This window comes from Neophocaena asiaeorientalis, unplaced genomic scaffold (assembly GCF_003031525.2).
Source record: "Neophocaena asiaeorientalis asiaeorientalis breed wild unplaced genomic scaffold, Neophocaena_asiaeorientalis_V1.1 scaffold399, whole genome shotgun sequence".
NCBI lineage: Eukaryota > Metazoa > Chordata > Mammalia > Artiodactyla > Phocoenidae > Neophocaena > Neophocaena asiaeorientalis.
Window position 1 is genome coordinate 3,234,017 of NW_020173964.1, and position 21,047 is coordinate 3,255,063.

General features: G+C 35.0%; 1 protein-coding gene across 1 annotated transcript in view; it reads left to right on the plus strand.

Annotated features, from left to right (window-relative positions):
• ADAMTS6 (ADAM metallopeptidase with thrombospondin type 1 motif 6) overlaps positions 1-21,047 on the plus strand; it is a 263,626-nt gene that overhangs the window by 217,324 nt on the left and 25,255 nt on the right. Inside the window, exons 20-21 of the mRNA XM_024753116.1 lie at positions 13,152-13,281; positions 20,740-20,944. Coding sequence (XP_024608884.1) covers positions 13,152-13,281; positions 20,740-20,944 — 335 coding nt within the window. The remainder of the gene's footprint in view (positions 1-13,151; positions 13,282-20,739; positions 20,945-21,047) is intronic.

Consider the following 21,047-nt stretch of genomic DNA (forward strand, 5'->3'; position numbering starts at 1 on the left):
AGCCCCAAAATCTAAGTTTTAACAAGTTCTCCAAGTGATTCTGTTGCTTGCTCAAGTTTGAGTACCACTGGTCTTGGTTGACAGAGAAACTGAAACAGCACTCTAGACACATAGAATCCACATCCTCATCACTGAAGTCTATGCATCTTTCTAGACTCATTTTGTATCTAAAACAATGTCTGGAACATACTAGGAACTCAATAAATGCTTACAGATAAGTGAATGAACAAAAGGAATTAATTATTTTGGCAATTATATATTTGTGTTATTCTTTCCAGTGTGGGAAATGAGAATTTAGAATTGTTATTTTTTTTGTAAGGTGGGGCAAAGCAATTGTCAGGGAAAGATAGGATAATTTTGATTATATTCTTTTGTTTACTTTGAATAGGTTGGAAATGTTTCCTAGAATATAGAGTACAGATATCAATTATTGGAGTTATTCTTCCTACACATACCCCCACTTTTAACCCAAGGTTCTTTAAATACAGGAGGCTTAGGATTGAGGAAAGGAAAATCCCTTAGGACTCAGGAATCTTGATCAAAGAGCGAGCCAGAGTCATCTGCTCAGTAATGGTAAATGGAACTTCATCTGTTGTTAAGGAATCTTTCAGGAAAAAGTCATTTCTTCTCAGTTTTCACTCAGAAACTAAGAATGAATACTAACGTGTGTTCTTAACTGGGATACTCCACTCTCATCTTTCCAAAGTGGTGCTAGGTATCTTGAGACTGCCAAAACTTTTTAAAATGGAAAAAGAGGGAACAAGAAAGATCTCAAAGAACTTTCTATTGCAGTCTCACAAGACTGTTCAATGTTCTCACGACCTTTGGACTTTGAGTTTGGGAGCAATGTTGATATTTTCTCTTACGAGATCTTTTAAGATAAGAAGTTTTGAAATTGTTTTTCTGTTGCTTAGCAGGCCCAGTGACAAATCTAAGACTGCAGGAAACACTGCTAGTGATTCAGTCCAAGAAATGGTCTTTTCTCTGAGTCAGTGCTGACACACTTCCTTAGCCTGAATAAGAACATTGAGATGCTGTGGAGTGTTGTCTTCAGGATAAATGTGATTTTTAAGATACAGTTAAGACTTTTCCTTTGAGAGAATTAGAACTGGACTATTTTCTGAACCATTGTTACTCCCACTAGAGTTTTGTTTCTATACTCTGTAATTAATCTGACTCCTAAATTTATATACTACTGTTGTATTCGTGATTAATGTGTTGATTGATAAAGCTTGGCTAGGTAGTGAGAACTGTACTATTTTAAAATACAAAGCTTTAGGAGTTTTTTTAAGTAGTAATTTATGCTGATATGCCTTTGCACTGTGACTTTTAAAGATTGAAAAAATGATGTTTATTCATCTTTCGGTTTTAGTTATATATACTCTCTTTTTACTGATGTTTGGCTAGATGTGTGGTTTTCAAGTTGTAGTGTGCATCAGAATCACCGGGAGAGCTTGTTCAAACAAGATTGCTACGTTCTGCCTCCAGTTTCTGATTTGGTGGGTCTGGGGAAGACTCCAAGAATTTGCATTTCTAACAAATTTCCAAGTGATGCTGGTGATACTGGTTCAGCAACCATACTTCAAGAAACATTGGGCTAGATACTTAGATTTCATAAAATAAATGTCTATTAAAACAAATTAACATATCCTTTAGGTAATAATCCATATTACAGTTGTAATCACATTACACCTAGTGTTTTTAATGATAAATGGTTCTAGCTCAGCTGTGTAATGACAAATAAGACTTTACAGTTTATGAAACATTTTTTGGTTCCCTGTTTCATTTGCTTATTCTCAATAGCACCATGAGATAGGCACTGCTATTGTTATTCCTGTTTTACAGTAATACTCAAGTGAAGTAACGCTGAAATCAAGACTTAGAAGTCTAGTGATTTCTTTTTTTTTTTTTAATGTAGCATTTTCTCTTGTAATAAAAATGATCCTTTACCTTGAAGAGAGCTTTTTCATCAGTTGACATCATCAATAGAGCAACATGATATATTCCCCACTCAAGAATTTCTCCTTTACTAGCTTGAAATTTCATTTCTTCAAATGCTTTCCCTAAAGCAATGATTCTCAGTTTTGGCTGCACATTGGAATCACCTGGGGAACTTTAAACAATTTCCACGCTTGGGCCCGCCCCCAGAGATTCCGATTTAAGTGCTTGGGAGTATGCTATGCGCATCAGATTTTTAAAAGGTCCCTAGGTAATTCTAATGTGTAGCCACGGTTGAGAAGTACTGCCTTTGAGGCTAATTGAAGGTTTATTTAGTCTTCAAATAATTTACATTCAGATGCAAATACCTCTGGGAGCATTACTAACTCACACCTCTGTTATTAGTTGGCTACTAGTGGAATGCAAACGATTTAGGTATAAGTATCTGGGGTGGGAAAGTAGCTAGGGACATCAGAGAAGGAAATGAAAAAAGTGGTAGAATACCAATTAATTTCATAATTTTGTTTAGTGTGGCCATTGGCCTTGAACATGCCTTTAGAAAGCTTTTTTGTAGTTTAGTTTATTTACATGCTTTCTTCTTTACCTGATAGGTCATTTATAAGCATCTAATTAATGCTTTCAAAACTGACCGAAATTGTGCTAAATATCATTTCTTGGCCTTTTGGCTAAGATCAAGTGCAATTGTGCTAAACAGATTTTCCAAACTTCTTTCTTCTCATTTCAAGTTTCTGTGGTACTTAGGGAGCTAAAATGAATAAGTGGTTATGTACTTAACCAACTTTAATTTAGACTCAAGTCAGAATATGAGGCCCCTGTTTTAATTCAACATTTGTGAAAACTGATAACAAACTTTTTTTTTCTCTTTGTGACTTATAGTTGTAATCAGAGAAGGCCTTTTATTGTTTTAGGAAATTGTTGTTTTTGTTAGGGAATGAATTTTTGCAAAATGCAGCAGTTCATGATAATTTCCTCCCCTATCTTTCTGGATGTGCTCTCATTTCCCACTATTCAAATCATTCCCCTTCCACCCCCACCCTTCTCCCGGAGCCGCACCCCCCACCCCGCAACTCCTCCTCTTATTTATTACAACCCTTAGGCTTTAAAGCAAAACTTCCAAAACCAATTAACTGAGAGTTGATGCTGTACTGTTGTACCTGTTCTGTTAGGAAAGAAACCTTAAGGATCCTTTAGTTGTGCAAAGGAAGGTCAGAAATACATATGTATTTTCATGTATTAGTTTTACATTTATACTGTAAATAAACAGTCTTCGTCCTGCAATCAGTTCTACTGACACTTCTGATTACTTTCTTCAAACTGTTTTTTCTAGGCTTTTCTTTCTCTTTGTACAAAAAATTGCATACCAATTTGGTCAGGTTTCTGCTGACAAAGGCATCTCTCTGCTAAACATTCATTGCTTAGCAGCTCAGGGGTAAAAAAAAAAGATAAGCTAAAGCTATGCTTAGATGGAGGACTGGGAGGGGAAGACAGGTTTATTTTTAGAGGCAATTTTGATTTTGTTTGAAGATCAAAGGGCACAGATTTTTCTTACTTATACAATGGAGTGTTTCAGGAATGTTTCTAATCAACTGTCTTTGACCATTTAGAATGTTATTACTTTTTCTTTTACATTTACATAGCCTAATTAATTTTTATTGTGTGTTTGATGCTCAAATTTTATAAAGATGCTTGTTTTATTTGTTATTCTTTTTTTTGTTATTCTTTTTCTTCCCTGGATGGCATCTTAAGCCTAATGTGTTTTGTGTGTGTGTGTGTGTGTGTGTGTGTGTGTGTGTGTGTGTGTGTGTAGCATATAAATTTTAAAAAGATTTTCTATGTTTTTCCTCTTTTTAACTAGGGCAAATTCTTTTTATTTTACTTTTTGTGGTTTCACCTGGCTCACCTGGATTCTTATACATATTGAAACTGGTTTCTACTCTTTAAGATTTTTAAGATGCTTTACATAGTTTCCAAGTACTATTTGTATTTTCCTGATTTAGGGCCATATTTTTCACAATGCCCCATAGCACCCCAGGACACTACAGCAGACTCACAGAGGCACTGCAGAATATTGTACGTTTTCAATAGGAACACAGTGACACGGTCATACACCATACAAATTATTACTATTGAGTTGTTTGGACCTAACTACATAATAAGTGAAACTCAGATTTCTTTTTTTTTTTTCTGCCTGGGAGGGCTGTGAAAAAAGTACTGGGACACTAAGAGTACTGTGAACCAGGAAAGTTTGAGAACTCTTGATTTCAAATGAGTGTCAGTAAAGTTGGATAAAAATTAGTCACCTGACTTCCTTTCAGTAGATGGTGAACTTCATTTCATAAGAGGAAAAAAATGCATATAAACTCCTTATTCAGGGTCCTGGTGATGTTCAGAGTTTAAAAATGGAGACTCTTCTGCACTTCCATTAAGAAACTAGAGGTTTTGAGTAATATGTAAATTTCCCCTTCATATCTGTATTAAGTATTTCTTCTGATGTGCCCTCCTGAATATGCTTCCTTCCTCTGTCTCTGTTAGTTCAGTTTCAGGTTAGTGGGTGATTAAAGCGAAAGAAAAAAGAGAGAGAAAAGAAAAAGAATCTATATATTTAAAAGAGCCCCTGATAGCAAATTCTCCCTTGCAGTTTACTACCTAACAAGTTTATGTAATAATCCTCACTATTCCATTTATTAATAATAGACTTTTCAAATTATGTTAATGAATCTATCATGCAGGTTACCTGGCCCCTTTAGAAAGCTGGATATTTCTACATTGTTTCTATGGAAGCACTTTATGTTAATGTTACATATTTTATTGTTTCCAAGAATGATACAACAGAACTATAATTGTGCACTTAAAAGTACGTAAGTGCATTCTAAAATAACAATTTTAAAAAGTAATTATTAGAAAAATATGATGCAGTCTTTTTGCCAGTACTAATATCTGACTGAAAGAGAATAGCTCTCAAAGTACCAGATAAAACAAAGGCAAATGCTTTACATATTCACAGATGCCCTTTTAATTTCTTTGCTAATTCTAACATGGCTAACATATTTAACATCACTAATAATGTTCAACTGACCATTAACACTTGTATTGCAGCTTATAAAGGACATACTCACTTAACTTGGAAAGAAACTCAAAGTGGAGGGGTCCCAAAATGGAACAGAGGAAAACAAAATTCAATTGTTTTTCAAGTTTCAAGTTTCAAAATAGACTTGATTTTCAAGTTTCAAAATAGACATTAATAAGTTAGAAATCTTATAATTGTTTGCTTCACTTTAATTTAGGAATTACTATCCAAAATTTACTTTGAGTTAAGTAAAAGATACCAGATGGAAATTTTAGTTTGAATAATTGAAAGCCCTTTAGTCATTGTCATTTCTTTCCCTTTGAAGAAATATAGTTATATAATTAGTTTTTAAGAAAAATTCCCTATAAAAGATATTTTCTGTGTGAGGTTGTACTATTGTTTGAAACTATGAGGGTCCTTTTACATTTGGTTCCTGTATATACCAAACTTAGACGTAAAACAGATCACTGTGATATTTTTAATGATAACATGTCCCTTGTAAAACGTGACTTGAGTTTGCAAGGAATAAAGATTTGCATCAGCTTTGTTCATTATTCTGTAATTTTCTCTTTGGTCTTTGAAAAATAAAATATTTGTAAGACTAGACAATAGTCTATCATTGCATTGACTGTGGCATTCCCCTGTTCACTCTCTCCTATCATCCCCTTCTTTCAGTTCATTTTCAATGTTGAGAAGGAAGAGTACCCTTTAACATATGGGATTAGTTGTACCAGGCATCAGAGCAGGGCACCTGTGAACATCACAGCTCCCGAAAGCCTATGCTCTGTAGCCATCAATTGCACCTGGCTCAGTTCTCATGCATCATGCCCTTGAGAGGGCTACTCCTCTAGGTAAACTCATGCTCTTGGCTGGTTCATGCTTCAGAAGTTAATATGTTTTTTTCTTTTATTTGTCTCTAATAATTATTTCTATTTATCTTTTTCCTTAAGTATGTAGCTTCCCCTATAGAATACACTTTTTAAAAAAATTCTTTGAATTCTCCTGTATATTTTCAATATAATTTAAGCTTTCTAACTTCTTGTAAAAAATTTACATATGGAAGTTTAGTTTGATAACCTGACATTTTTTACTGTTTACCCTTGCATATTGTGGCTTGCATTTTTCTCTAGTGTCAAGATTTATAACTGAGGGCAAGAAATCTGTGCTAACCTAAAACACTCCTAATGCTGTTTTCCTTCCTCTTCCATTTCATTTCTGTTGCTTTAGAGATTATATTCTTCTCTAACATGAATAGGGCCGGGATACATCTTACTCACTGAAAAACTTGGGTAAGGCTGAAACCAAAGTTTAAGTGCATTCCTATTGTATTTATGATCTGTGTGTCACAGGTCATGTTTCACTTCACTGAAATTTTGTCCCAAATCTCATTTTTGACAATCATAACACTATGCATCTTTACAAGGTATTATGCCTAAAATACTTTGGGAAAAAAGAAAACTTCTTGTAATGATAAGCATTATCATCCTGATTTTATAGGATCTTATGATATTATTACTCCCATTTTTTATCTAAACAAAATTAAGATTTTAGTTTAAAACTATACAGCTTGTTTATGATTGTGTCCTTGTTATAATTCAAATATGAAATATTTACTCTTTGGTTCCAAGAAAAGGATTCTATATATAATTAAAGAAAAGCTTCTTATTGGTAATAAATCCATCACAATGTATGGAAGAAACTCAAGACCTCCTTGTACTCCAGCATCATTCCTCTAAAGTGTTTAATGAAATACCCAAAACAAATAAGCTCCTACTAAAGTTCATGGAAATTCCTTTTTAGTATAATATGAGTTAATTCTTTATATTAAGAAACTTGTCTCTCACAAAGTCCTATTTCTAGTTAGTGTTCTGCCTCTTGACATGTCTAACCCCTTTGATACATACCTCACACTGCTAAGGAATGAGACACTGAAACATGACGCAGAACCAAATGGAATCTAACAAATGCCTCTTTTCCAGACTTATTATTCTGTAGAGGACAGGGGAAAAGCAGATCTAGAAGGGGGAAAAATGAACAATTGAATTGTGGAGGAAAAAAGAAAAGACAACTTTCATAGAATTTTGGATCTGAAAGGAACATTAGAAATCATCTAATTTTTTGGTCTCATTTTACAAAGGAGAATGAAAACTTGCCTTAGATCATTTACCTAAACTGCCTAGAACTCAAAAAGAGGTAGTAACTAAACATGACAGAAGTCAGAGTGAGAAAAAAATATCGTAACAAGATAAAGTGAAAGGGAATTACCTCAGACATTTGGCTATGAGAAGAGTTCTTAAGATCCATGAAGATAAAGGAAAGAGAAATCAGACAGCAACATAACAAAATGAAGGAACTATTAGATTAGAAATATTACATCTGAAAGTGCATTGTTTTATTAGATAAGGTAGGTTCCATAATATAATCATAATGGTACTTGCTTTATCCCCTCCCTTCATTATTAATGTAATCTCATTGAGGTCAAGTCTGTCTCACTCATTTTCCCCCTTATGATAATGAAAACCCATGGCTTAGACTTAGTAGGAATTCAGTGAGTTAAGTTAGTCCTTTCCATGGAAGAGATTACTGTTAATTTATAATGAGTAGTGAGAATTCCCTCCAGGGATAGTGTGATTTCACATAAACGCAGCATATGTATGCGCCACCCTACCTTACCATCACTAAACAGAGTTGTTCTAGAAAACTAAATATTTTTAGAGCTGCATTCTCCTTTTCTTAATCCTGCTTCCTTGGGACATTTAATTTTGCTTAAGACAGAAGGGAAGACGCTGGAAAGGCAGAGAAAGAAAACCTTTGGGAGATAAAAACTAGCAGGAGGCTCTTGAGAAGAAGGAAGCAAATGGGTGGAGCTGATTGGTACCCTGATGCCAGCTGTTAGATCCAAGGCAGATGGGCTTTGCTCTGCCCTACAAATGCTTATGTCTGGCCAATAATCACACAGCACAGCAGCCAGATTCCAGCCATGAAAGGCAGAGCAGAGAGACATTTTTTTCCTGGCACTTGTTGCTCTCTGGATGCTATCTGCACTGAAGATTTAGATTAAATTAATGTTGTTGGCCATATGCTCTGTATACTGTGGTTATATAGTGTTGTCTTGGTTGCTAGCTACTTTGGATGCTGTGGTTAAGCAAATTGTTGCTTTAGCCACCAACCACATTTGTACTGTAAGCTCTGACTTATTAACTTTCCCCCCCTATTCTTCAGAAAACTGTTTCTTGGGTAGATAGGATGTGCTTTGCCACTAGGTTAAATTATCTAGATGTTGATTAGCCCATCAATCCCAAAGTTACACTTTTCCTTTCTGTCTTTCCCTTACTGACTTACATGTAGTTACAGACTGCTCACTTACCAATTGAATCATCTAGGACTGAAATGCTGGTTCTTATGAGTAGATTTGAGAAGACCTAGAAGATCTTTCTCTTGCCCTTAACCTCTCCCACATCCTTCTTGGTTTAATACATATCACTCTTTCAAATGAGATTCAGGTGGTAATTTCTGTGCATTAAGTGCCCTCTCTCTACTTTTAAAATGATGAACTACCCTGAGAAAAGCAATAAATTGCTAAATATTGTTACACATGAACTTATTAAATGATTTAATTATCTGAAAGAAGAGAGATGGGACATGAGAACATTGAGCAGCTTATAAGAAGAGTAGGAGAGGGACTGAAAAGGAGGCAAGAAATGAAGAGGAGGAATGGTCTCTAAAGTCTTCACTCAGGATTGGCTCTGCAGCTGCTGAGCAAAAGACCCTATATTCTTGAACCATCACCATTTCCTAGAGTAAGCACAACAGATGAAGGGCTCCATATAGGACTCACTCGCAGCTTGGTGGACTTCTTGCTCATTTTCCTATGGTGTATGCTACTTCAAAATACTAAATGCCATTTCTTCACGTGTAGCTTGAGCAGTGATTCAAGTTGGGTACTCCTTCCTCCCATTGGACAGCAGAACCTTTGATGGGCAAGTAGATCATCTGTAACTTTTAGCAGAAATTAAATATAAGATCTGACAAATTTAAACTTCCAGGATAAAAATAAGAGTTATATTTCCATGTTAAGAACCATCTTTGGTATCAAAGAACCAAAATGGTAAGCAAATTAAAAGACTCTAAACAGGATACACCCATTTTAGAGAGTTTAAAGTAAATATATGTTGGTAATGGCATCTCTGTACTTAAATTTTGTAATATGAAACCATTAAAGTTTTTTTTTTTTTTAAGCATGGAAGAGGAATTGCATTTAAAAACAGAATTGGGTATAGAATTTGCATGCCAGTAACTTCAGGTGTTTAAGAATAAAATATAATTAGTGCAATTTTAAGTTTGACCAATTAAATTCTGCAGAACACCTGCATATCTCCAGGGGATATGGGCACTAAGCCACCAGAATTTTGTTTTTGATTAGGCATATACTGACTGGTCATACGGACATTTTATGTTTTGGGTTATAAACTATACATCTTTAGATTTGAAAGCATAGTGGTTTTGTGTAACTGGATGTAATTATTCCTGAGAGGTTTAAATCAACTTCTTAGCAATGTTTTACAGATTACTTTAAAAGAAGCTATGTACAAGAGGGTTGATCATATAAAAAGATTCTAAACTCAATCATTTCTCTTGTTGACTTGGTTTAGATTATTTCCAGTTGATCTGTGTTTTCTAAAGCTAAAAGCTGCATTCTCCTTAATCCAAAAGTATGTGTTGAAAAATCCATCCAATTAGGTGCATTGGTTTAGAGAGTTATTCTGTTGCTGCTGATTTTAAAAGAAAAAAAAAAAAATTCTGTAAACCTGCCAAGTGTGGGGGTAAAAGTTGGAAGGAGATTTGTGCTATTGAAGGGAGATAGTTCAGCATTTTAGGAAGGTTTGGAATAGATTACTAGTATAGTCAGTCAGTTCTCGAGTGTGAAATACCACACTGTCTAATATGACATTTTAGAAGAAAATTAATAAAAGATGAATACAAGGAAAATGCATCTTTGTAAAATACAGTTATTTCAGCTGCTTATTCAAGGACTTTAATTTTTACTTCATAAAAAATAGCATTCTGAAATTATGAAAGTGAAATGTACCCCCAAATATCCTAAATTCTAGTTTTTAAGAAGTCTGAGAGGCATGACAAAATTAAGTCAATTTGTAATTCTCAGCACTTAGCTCAGTATCTCATAAGAAGTACAGTGCCTTGTATTCAGTAATTATTCTCTATTGAATGAATGAATGGATGAATGAATGAATGAATGACCTGCCAACCATATTTAGCTGGCATTTTTAGTTTGTGTACTATGTAATTTTAAATTAATTACTGGATCCCACCAAAGAACAAAATAACCTTAAAAATAAAGGTCCAGGGCTTCCCTGGTGGCGCAGTGATTGAGAGTCCGCCTGCCGACGCAGGGGACATGGGTTCGTGCCCCGGTCCAGGAGGATCCCACATGCCGCTGAGCGGCTGGGCCCATGAGCCATGGCCGCTGGGCCTACGCGTCTGGAGCCTGTGCTCCGCAACGGGAGAGGCCACAGTAGTGAGAGGCCCGCGTACAGCAAAAAAAACATAAAAATAAAGGTCCAAAGCAAAGATATGAGATTGTGGATAATTTTTATTTTGTTCTTTCTGGTTTTGTGTATTTTCCAAATTTTTAACAATAAATGTTATGTAGCTGAAGTTTTTCAAGATCATACATGGCTAGAATTTATCTTAAAATCAAATGTAAATCTTACCTCTAATAACTAATATCTCATCTGTGATTCAAATTGCAGAAGCCTTGCTTTTATATTAAAGGCTACTTTTAAAAACTAATGTCATTATAACCAAACAACATTTCTAGGATTTTTAAAGGAAGTAGAATTTTATCTTAACCTGTAGAAACTGAATTGATGTTTCTGCCACTTATATAAAGCAATATCAGTTCCATTTTGTAGTGTTGAAAATGTTTATCCTCCCTCAGTAAAATAAAATAAAAATAAAAAGTTTATCCTTTTCTGAAAAACAACCGAGATACTAGCTTGAATGCCAACTTCCTTATTGCAAGTTTAATCATCTTTTTTTAGTTATTAAATGTATTTATAAAAGTTGGCTGAAGTTGTAAATCCTTTGTGTAAGTGGATGTTTTGAGTCTCCCCCCTCCAAGTATAATTATATTTGAATGGTTATTTAAAAAAATAACCATGCTAACCTATAAAAGCAGTCCCCTGCTCCTCCTGATAGGAGCAAGTATTGAACCCAGGTAGATGGCTATTCTGAGCCACTGTGGCAGTGGGTGTTGAATCCTATGACTAATAATAGAGATTTTTGTCCAGGTGAATCACATGGACTTAGTTATCTGCCCACTGGAATGACACAGTGAGGAGATATGTGGTGAATACTGTGGAACATCTGTGAATGGGTCAAAGCTATGCCTGGTGTGAATCATTCTTCCCTCAAAAATCTCAAGTTTAATAGTTAAAAAATTCCAAACTGTTGTCGCATAAACTGAGATACTTGGCCTATTCAAGGGGTTGGGATGGAATGAATACAGCACATACTCTGAGACATTTTGCAAGTAAGTTGTCTATATTTTAAACCCCTAAATTTAGGAAAACCAAAAAACTTGATCAGTAAGAGCCTTGGGTCACTGCAAGTAATAAAATATACCTTCTTCATCTGCTCACCACCATCATGGAGGCTGTGGGACTTAATGGTTTTTGCCATCAGGGAAAGAGATTTCCCTATCTTTAAATTCAAAGTGCTTAGTTAGAAGTGTGCAAAACATGATGACTGAGGTACTCCCACCTGCAGACTCCCAGGATGTTTAAGAGACCTTGGGGAAGCATTTGGTGCGTAGCTCTTTAAGTGACAGTTTCCTTCACTGAATGGTCCTGTTTCACATTGATTTCCCTAATGTGGGATCAAACTCTCTTCTTTAGGGCACTACTAAAAGCAACTGAGAAAAAAAAAGAAAAACTGAAGGTTTGTGTGGGGCTAGGTAGGTATGAAGCTGTAGTTGCTTGGATACTGCTAATGCTGCTTTTATAACTGGTTCTAGGTAATTTAGCCTACCGGGTTATAGAGATGGGATGGATGAGTAGGGGGATAGCTTAGTTTGTGCTTTTATTTTCAATTCTGGGAGTAAGCTGCTACCTCTATAGGATCTGGAACATTTAGCATTGTCTTGTAGATTGACTTTCCTCTGAGACCTTGATACACCTATCTTTGCTTCTTTTGATTCCTCTACACTGAAGAGAAAATGAATCTGCATAAAGTCTATTCACCAGGCATGTTTACAGATAAGAGTGTGTTTGTGTGTGTCTTCGTATTTTGTGAAATGTGAGCAAGGTGTGGTGGATATCTTTGCCAATAAATAATAAACATATATTTAGAATTTTACAAATTTTATGAGAATATTTTTAGCTGTGGCAAACAGGTTACATAGACCAATTTTTAAGAATGAGATAAGTATTTTGTAAGTTAATATTTGATGGAAAATGTGTATATCTGTTTGCCAGTGGTGTAATCAACAAGGGCCGACTTTATCAAAGCAAACAGATTACTGATGGGTTGCAGTCTAAAGAGGCTCACTGCAGTCTTTAAATTCTAGACTTTGTGGGCTTTCAGAGAAATAAATCTGTAAATGGAAGGAGAAAAAATGAAATGTGTGAATGTTACGTGTTCCTAACAAAGACTAAATTGATTGGATTTGTCCTACAAAATATTAAAAAGTAAATTTGTCCCTAATGTTTTGTTTTTACATAGATATCCAACCATTGTTTTGCACTGAAATGTATATTCATACATTTTATCTGATGATATTTTGGGAAAATAAAGTTTCTTTTTTTAAAGGAAAGCATGAAGAAGAATATACAAATGGGAATACTAATTGTTTAAAATTACCAATAGCTTCTTTTCTGAACTTGAAAACAGTTATGTTTCTAAATATGAGAACAATAATTTTGCCTAAATTTGCAATATAATGACCAGGTCTTCTCTCCTTTTTAGAGGAGCAGTCAAATGTTTCTGGAACAGATAAGACAGCAGCGATCCAGTGAGGTTGATCCCCCACAGAGGAAAGCTATGCATACCTAACTTACTGGAAGGTAAACTACTCTTCAATTAATGATGTCCTCCTTTTCTCAAGGTGTCCAAAGACAGGAGGTGGTCTGTAAAAGGTTGGACGACAACTCCATTGTCCAGAACAATTACTGTGACCCTGATAGTAAGCCACCTGAAAATCAAAGAACCTGCAACACTGAGCCCTGCCCACCAGAGTAAGTAAGAGAAAGAAGTGAGAATTATTTTCTTCAAGTGCAAAGAGAAAAACATTAGATATTCTTATTTGGAAACATACATTCATATGATATAAATAAATTAGGCTGAGAAAAGGGGGTAAAACATCACAGAGGGTGGAATTTTGATTCCTATTTATCCACAGGACTTAGTAATTAACCCCTTTAAAGCAGGAACTTCAATAGGTTGATCCTGGCATAGTGCTGGCAATTGTCATATTTCATTAATTCTAAAGCACATATCATTTGCATTTTAACATCTCTGAAATTAGATTCATTTTGCAATTGATGGTATCTTACAATAATAATAGGCATTATTTTTCTTTAATGGTACATAAAATAATGGTATCTTAGATCCAGTAAAACATAGTAGATTGGCGTGCAGTCCTATCTTTTCCAGATATTTATCCTAAAGGCTTAAAGACATTTTAAATGGTTTAGAAATATTCTGTAATGGAGTATCAGTGCTTTAATTTGCTGACCCAGTTTTAAGTTCTGTCATCCTAAGGCATCCTGTCTTCTGAGCGTAGAGCACAGGCCTAGAGGTGTACTTCAGTCCCTTTCTGTTGATTAATGTAGCAGTTACAACTCACTGTAAAGGGAGGTACAAGAAGAAAGCCCATCCATCTTAATGATGACTTTTTAAAAATTTAAACTTAAAAATATGAGACCTGCTATCAGTGGGCCACACTCTATAATCTGTAGGAACAGAAAGGTTTCTTGTTTGAGCAAAAGGCAATAATTATGCGAAAAAGGACAAAGATGCTGAGTTAATCCTGAAAATACTGATCTTTGTAGAGATTTTGCCTGATTGACAATAGCAAGACAAAATATGTGTGAATGGCATTTCATTCTTGTGTGAGAAATCAGAGTAACCATTATCCCCCAGATTAGCTAATTATCCCAACATGAAATTGATAAAGAAAGCGAGTGTAGGCAAATGAGATTATGTATTCCAAGCTCTCTAGAACTGGAGAGGAAAGCTCTATAATGAAGTAAGCCTTTTTCTAAAAGTGGAGTCACAAAAATCTGGGACTTACAGTGGATAAAGAATGCAGGTCCCTAATATGGTTAAAGCAAGATGCATTTCTTGATATTTGTTCCAAAATAATAATGCCTTTGAACTTTCAATATCCAAAGTCAGTGTCTGCCTGAATGTTTTAATTTTAAAGGGAAATATTCACTCCTAGTCTCTAGAAAAGGTTTAGGGCAGTGGCTACCAAATAAGGAACACAGAATCTAGGGTGATAGAAGTTTTTATTCTAAGACTTTTAAAATTTCATGTCTCTTCTTTTTCAAATGTGATCACCATGTAACTAACTCCTTAAAAGCCAGACATGAGAAAGTATAGAAATACAACCTATGATATGTATTACAAAGACAAGATATTTGTTTTTTTATTTTCCTTTCTTCTGCTAATTATTTTTATAAATTTATCTCAAGAGAAACTGAAAAGCTATATAAAACAAAGTGATGCTCAAAAACCACAAGATATTTTTTGACGTTTCCAATAACTTAAGCATATTTTCATATAATTGTGAGCCTCAACCCAGTAAATTAATTCCCTGACACTCAGTACTTTAAGTATTATGTTTGTCATGATCAGCCATTTAAGGCATCTGAGTGGGCCTGGTCACACCTGTTCTATTTTGGCCTCAGCTTTTTTATTTGTTTAAGTTCAAATGCTATTCAAACATCCTTTGAGGTTCCAGTGGTTGGTCATTTCATTCCATATATCATGTGCTTGTATATTACATGGGAGATTTTTTTTTTTAACATTTTAAGGATAATTGACATATTGGAATTAACCTACGCAATTAAAATTGTTTCATATTTCCCTTCCTTTTGTAGTTCAGAAATAAAAAGTTACTTCTTAACTTTTTTTGTTGTTTGGAGATAAGAAAATGGAATTTGAAAAAGATAGAAAATTTAGACAAACAGTTTTCTTTGTTGGAAAGATCTAATGATACGTATTTAAAATATTTCTCTTTTATCAGTCCAGTTTTTCTTAGTTCCTTTTTAATTTCTTCTTTATTCCTTTGAATTCAGACTATGAAAAAGGAAGTCTTAATTATTCAGAATGGTTGTCATATGTAATAAGATTCCCAGTAGGCATTGGTATTGTAGAGATAAGGCTCACTGAAAAACTACTGAATTCAGTAAGACTTTAAATGAGTGTGGAAGAGAGAAGGTTTTTCAGATGACAGTATGATAATCATATTTGGGTTTTGTCATACATATTAAAGCGTAAAATTTTTTAAATGCAGATAAGTAGAAAGAAGAAACTAAAAAGACGCAATATTGTAAGACCACTGTTAATATTTTGATCTATATATTTCATCTTTTTCTATGTCTACATAGACACATGTATATAAAAAATGGAATTATATTATTTTATGATGCTTTGTGGTCAGTTCTCAACATATTGAACATTATGTTGTTCTGAACATTAAACATCATCTACAACATTTAGTAGATATGTCATTATTTATTTAAAGTGGTTTTCCACTGTTGAACAATTTTGTCTGGGTCCTAGCTTTTGATCCCTTTCTATTCCACAGCATTAACCATTTTTGCTACTAAAACTTTGCTCTCTATAATTATGCCCTTATGCTAAATGAATAGGAATAAAATTTCTGGTTCAAATGGAATTATATTTTACTCTCTGAGACAAACTGTCAAATTGCTCTCTAGAAAGAATGTATGAATGTATATTCCCACCAACAGTACGTATATGACCGTCATTTTCCTGAACTGAACAACACCAGGTATTATTTTAAAAACAATCTTTAACTATTTTATAGGGAAGAAAAACCCTTGATATCTAATTGCTATTTTGTTTTTTGTGCTAGACTTGCTGGTGAGGCTGAACATTTTAAAATTATGTTCAGTGGCCATTTGTGTTACTTCTTTTTTGCTCTTCATGGCCTGACCCATTTTTCTACTGAAGAGCTTATCATTTTGTTATTGATTTGTATTAACTCAATGTATTAAGAATATTAACTATTTTAGACATATTTTTTCCTAGTTTGTTATATATTTCCCATATTATGGTGTTATGATCTATTTTTACTTATAAAAGTTTTTTTAAATACTATGTAGGAAAACTATCAAACTTTTATTTCTTTCATTGGTATAATGTTATGAAGGCCTTACCCACTTTATGATTATACTTTCAAAGTTCGTTTTTAAGGTAAACTCTATCTGAAATATATTTGCCTGCTTTGAGAAAAGGATCTATATTTATTTTCAAATATTATTGTTTTCCCAATACCATTAATTTAAAATCCTAAATGGTATTTTTTAATCAGAAATTATCTAATGAAATATTTTAAATGTCCTTTAGTCATATTGGAGATTTTATAAGTAGAGTATGGAAAGATAGAGGGCAGTAAGGTTTATCCTTGTTCTGCATAAAGAAAATACAGGGGACTAGGAAGAATAGACAAAAGAGGCATTGGTAAAGAAATAATAATAATAATGTTTATTTGGAGGACCTTGATAGGCCAGAGGAAGCCTTGCTGGAAAAAAGTAATGTGGTCAGAGCAGCAACTCTTTTATGAGAAAAAGAATAGTAGTCAAGATGGTGAGGTGACTAGGGATAGGAAAAAAACAAGAATTCTAGAGGCATTGAATGAAAATGGTAGGATTCATGACATAGGCAGAAATAATTAGGAAAAGGAAAAGGGAGGAGCTGATATTAAAGAGCATGACTGATAGGAAGCTAGTGCCCCACTGTAAGAAAAGGAAGTAATGTTGAGTTGGAATCCAAAGAGAAAGGCCAAGAGTTCAGTTTTGACCATACTATCTTTTAATAGCAAGAATATTTGTATATATGACCCATTTGAAGAGTCTTTGGATACTGAATATAATTCCTGTATGTTACTGTGATTTTTAAATTTGCAAAGATCAGAAAGGTAAAAACAATGGAGTACAGTACATTGTGATAATACTGTGACCAAGAATTAAAAGACATTTTTTTAAGCAACTGCGATATGGAAGGCACTGTGCCTTAGGAAATGGTTCCTTTTCCTAAGGACAATCTAATTGGGCAAATACATATAAAAATAACTATAGTACAAGGCAAAATATGTTAAGTACAGTAAGAATTATAAGCAGAAGGGCAAAAGGATGGTCAGACTGGAGAGAGATTTTTACCCAGGGGCTAGGTTTTCTTTAATAGTATCTTTTTATTTTGAGTCATTTCACCTCACCCCATGGATGACTATAATCTGTTATTTTAAGTTTAGAGAAAGATCATCAGAGTCCTCTATAAAACTCCAAAATGTAAGACCCGGGAGGAATCATAGAAATCATATAAGTCAACTCCCATCATCTCATTCTCTTCCCTCAATATTATTGTTTGTCCTCTTAAGGTGCAGATAATATAGATCAGATTACACAGGCTGCATCAAGCCACTCATTTCAGACACTCAAACGTGAATCCCACTAAACTGTATAGCTTCTTCATCCTGGTGAGGATGAAGACAATTTTATCACTGGGTCTTCAGCTCAGAAAGAAATAGCCCCAGTATTATTCAGATTATAATAATTCAGCAATTGATAGTCTCAGAGAGAATTTTCGTGCTCATATTTTACCACTGAAACTAGAGGATGAAAAAGAGAAATAGGGAGAATGTCATCAGAGGGTCAAATACATGGAGAATGAAGTTGAAGGAAGCAGTCTGTCTTACACTAGACAGGAGAGTGGTGAAACTGGGACTAATAGATGCAGTGGTAAAATTGCAAAGCTATTTAAATAACTGGATGGTGATTTAATCCTTTAGAGAGACATGGGAAGGGATGATTTGGTGAGCAATAAAGATGCAACAGGGACTGAATGTGAAACCTGAAATCAAAGTTAAAGTCAGAAGGAAAATTGGAAGTGTAGTTAATATTTTTACTTTCATACATTCTGAGTTAAATGCTAGAGTGATACATCTAGGTTAAAAGATGGTTGGCAATAAAAGAGAGGACGAAGAATAAAAAGGCGGAGGTGGCCCTGGCCTCGTGCACCAAAAAAAACAGCAACACCTCCTGAAATCACTGCTGTTACTCTGGGCACCTGTGTTTAATTTGAAGGCCTCCATCCCTCTTACATTTTGAGACCTAATGAGATCATGGCTGGAGATGGTATGACTGAACTTTTTGTGGCCGAGTTATACACATTGCTGTTTTATCCCCTAATCTTGGTGATGAAATCACTGCTGCGAATTGAATCAGAGTTTCACTATGGCTGGCATGCAAGTTATTATTCTCAATACACATTTTCCTCTTTACCAAAAATGGTACTAACAACTTAGGATCCTGTTCATCTGCGGAAAATAAAATGGAAAGAATATGAAAATCACTTTAAATCTCCTCTGGAAAATGACTTAGAAAAAAAATGTTAATATCAGATTTTTAAAATTCAGGATTAAATTGCCATTCTTTAAATAAATCTTATGTTGAAAATTTTTAAATTTTTGACAAAATATATTTTTAAGTTTGAGAAACTGGTTAATTATGATATTTCTAAATGCTGGTTTCCCTCTGTAAGTAAAGAAAATAAAAATAATAATAAACAAAGGCCATTGTGGCTTATTTGGCTGAGTGTAGGCTCAAATTTAGGACGCTAGTACTCTGACTTCACTAAGGTATTATCTTCCACGTACAAAACTGGCACAAATGAGCTAAGTCCGTGAAAAGAGGTGAAATTTGTTCTTAAACTTTAATACTCTTCTCTCTGGTTACTCTCCTACCAAGAGCATGAGCATATCCATTTAGGATATATGTGTGATTTATAAAGCACGGATTGAAGAAAATGTCTTTTGACCTCATGCTTGTGATCTGGATTCTATTATTTGGCAGTGTTATAAATGAAATCCAGTGGATATCAACTGATGGGGGATCTAGTCCTAGCTCCATCATTGCACTTTTCATGATTTTGGAGAACTGTTTTCCTAACACTGGGTCTTACTTTCTTCTGTAAAACAAAGCACAGTGCCTTGAGCATAGAAGGCATTCAGCATATATTCATTACATTAAATACAATAATATATCAGTCAGGACTCTGGTTGGAAATAACACAACTTCAACTTTGGCTATCTTCTGCGCTTAAGAGGATTTGTTGGTTTATATAACAAAGCTGAGGGAATCGTAAGAGTGGACCTAGCTTCAGGAATGGCTGGAATCAAGCACTCAAATACCTGCAGGACTCTCTAGCTCCTCTGCATTCTTTCAGATCAGCTAATTCCACTTGACAGGGGACATGGCCATCATCAGCTCTTATATCTTTATACACCTTTGTGACCAGAAAGGAAAGCATCCCTTTTGCTATCGTTGAGATATAAAAATTCTAAAGCTGAATTCTTATTGGTCTGATTGGGAACATGATTCATACCCTTGGACCAATTAATGTGCCCAAAAGAGTGAGTCCTGCAGAAATACTACACACACACACACACACACACACACACACACACCTGAAATTGTATATATGAAAGTTCATTGATGACTTTAGGAGTGGTATACCTACAAATGTGAGATATGTTCATTTATTAAGACATTTCTCTTTCTTCCCACATTAGCTGTGTAGAAGCTGTTTTTAAGAGTAAAGGGGTCAAAGCAAGGGATCTCCATGTTTTCACAGAGCTGGCTCAGGGCTCTGCTTTTACCACAGAGTTTTTAGGACTCTCAAGGCTTCTGGATGGATACCTGGGCCATCTCTGCCCCTGTGAGGACAATAAAGACGTCTGTCTTACGCAGAGCATGACATTCATTTCTGGGAAGCAGAAAACAAATCCCTAGCTCCTGTAGTGTGGTTTTATCACAAAGTCCTCAATTGAGGGAGAACCTGCCTCAATGTAATAATAAAAATGGCTACTGTTTCTTGTTTGTTGTGTGTTAGACACTGTTAGAAGCTCCTGAGACCCTATTACTAGCATATCTTCTCTTGTTCGTGTTCAGTATGTCAAGGTGATAGGCTGAAATTAGCCATAGTGAAGTATTTATACCACAGAAACTGGCAAATGCAACAAATCAGGACTCCTTCCCTCCCATGAGGAACCAGTTGTTACCATTTACCAGCACATGGCTTGGAGCTTCATATGTTACCTTGCTTACTCCTCAGGACAATCTCATGATTGATATCGTTATCCTCGTTTTAGAAATTAATAAAAAAGGACAAAAAGCAGTTTAAAAACACATAGTGCATTGCTTGTTTGAACCTGGGTTCTGCCTGCTCCAAAGCCCATGCACTCTGCTCTAGAAGGCAGCCGACAGTGGGTTATCTTTTCCTTAGCAGTTCTTCCATTTGTCATTTGTCACATCAACTGACACTGAAATGTTAGCTCTTCTGAGAAGAGGAGGTAGTCCACTGAGAAAGTGCCTTCACTCTGCTGAAATCTCTGGCTGCACTGAGGGAATGCTTTTCTGTGTTTCTTCCACTTCTTGTTGCAGGTGGTTCATTGGGGACTGGTTGGAATGTAGCAAGACTTGTGATGGAGGGATGCGCACAAGGGCAGTGCTCTGCATCAGGAAGATTGGACCTTCTGAGGAGGAGACACTGGACTACAGTGGTTGTTTAACACACCGGCCTATTGAAAAAGAGCCCTGCAACAACCAGTCATGTCCACCACAGTGGGTGGCTTTGGACTGGTCAGAAGTAAGGAAATCTGAGGCTGTATGTTTTGAGATGTCTTAGCTATCAATACCAAAGCATTTAATATTAAGGACACCTGAGCATGTGAGCACCTTAGAACTCAACA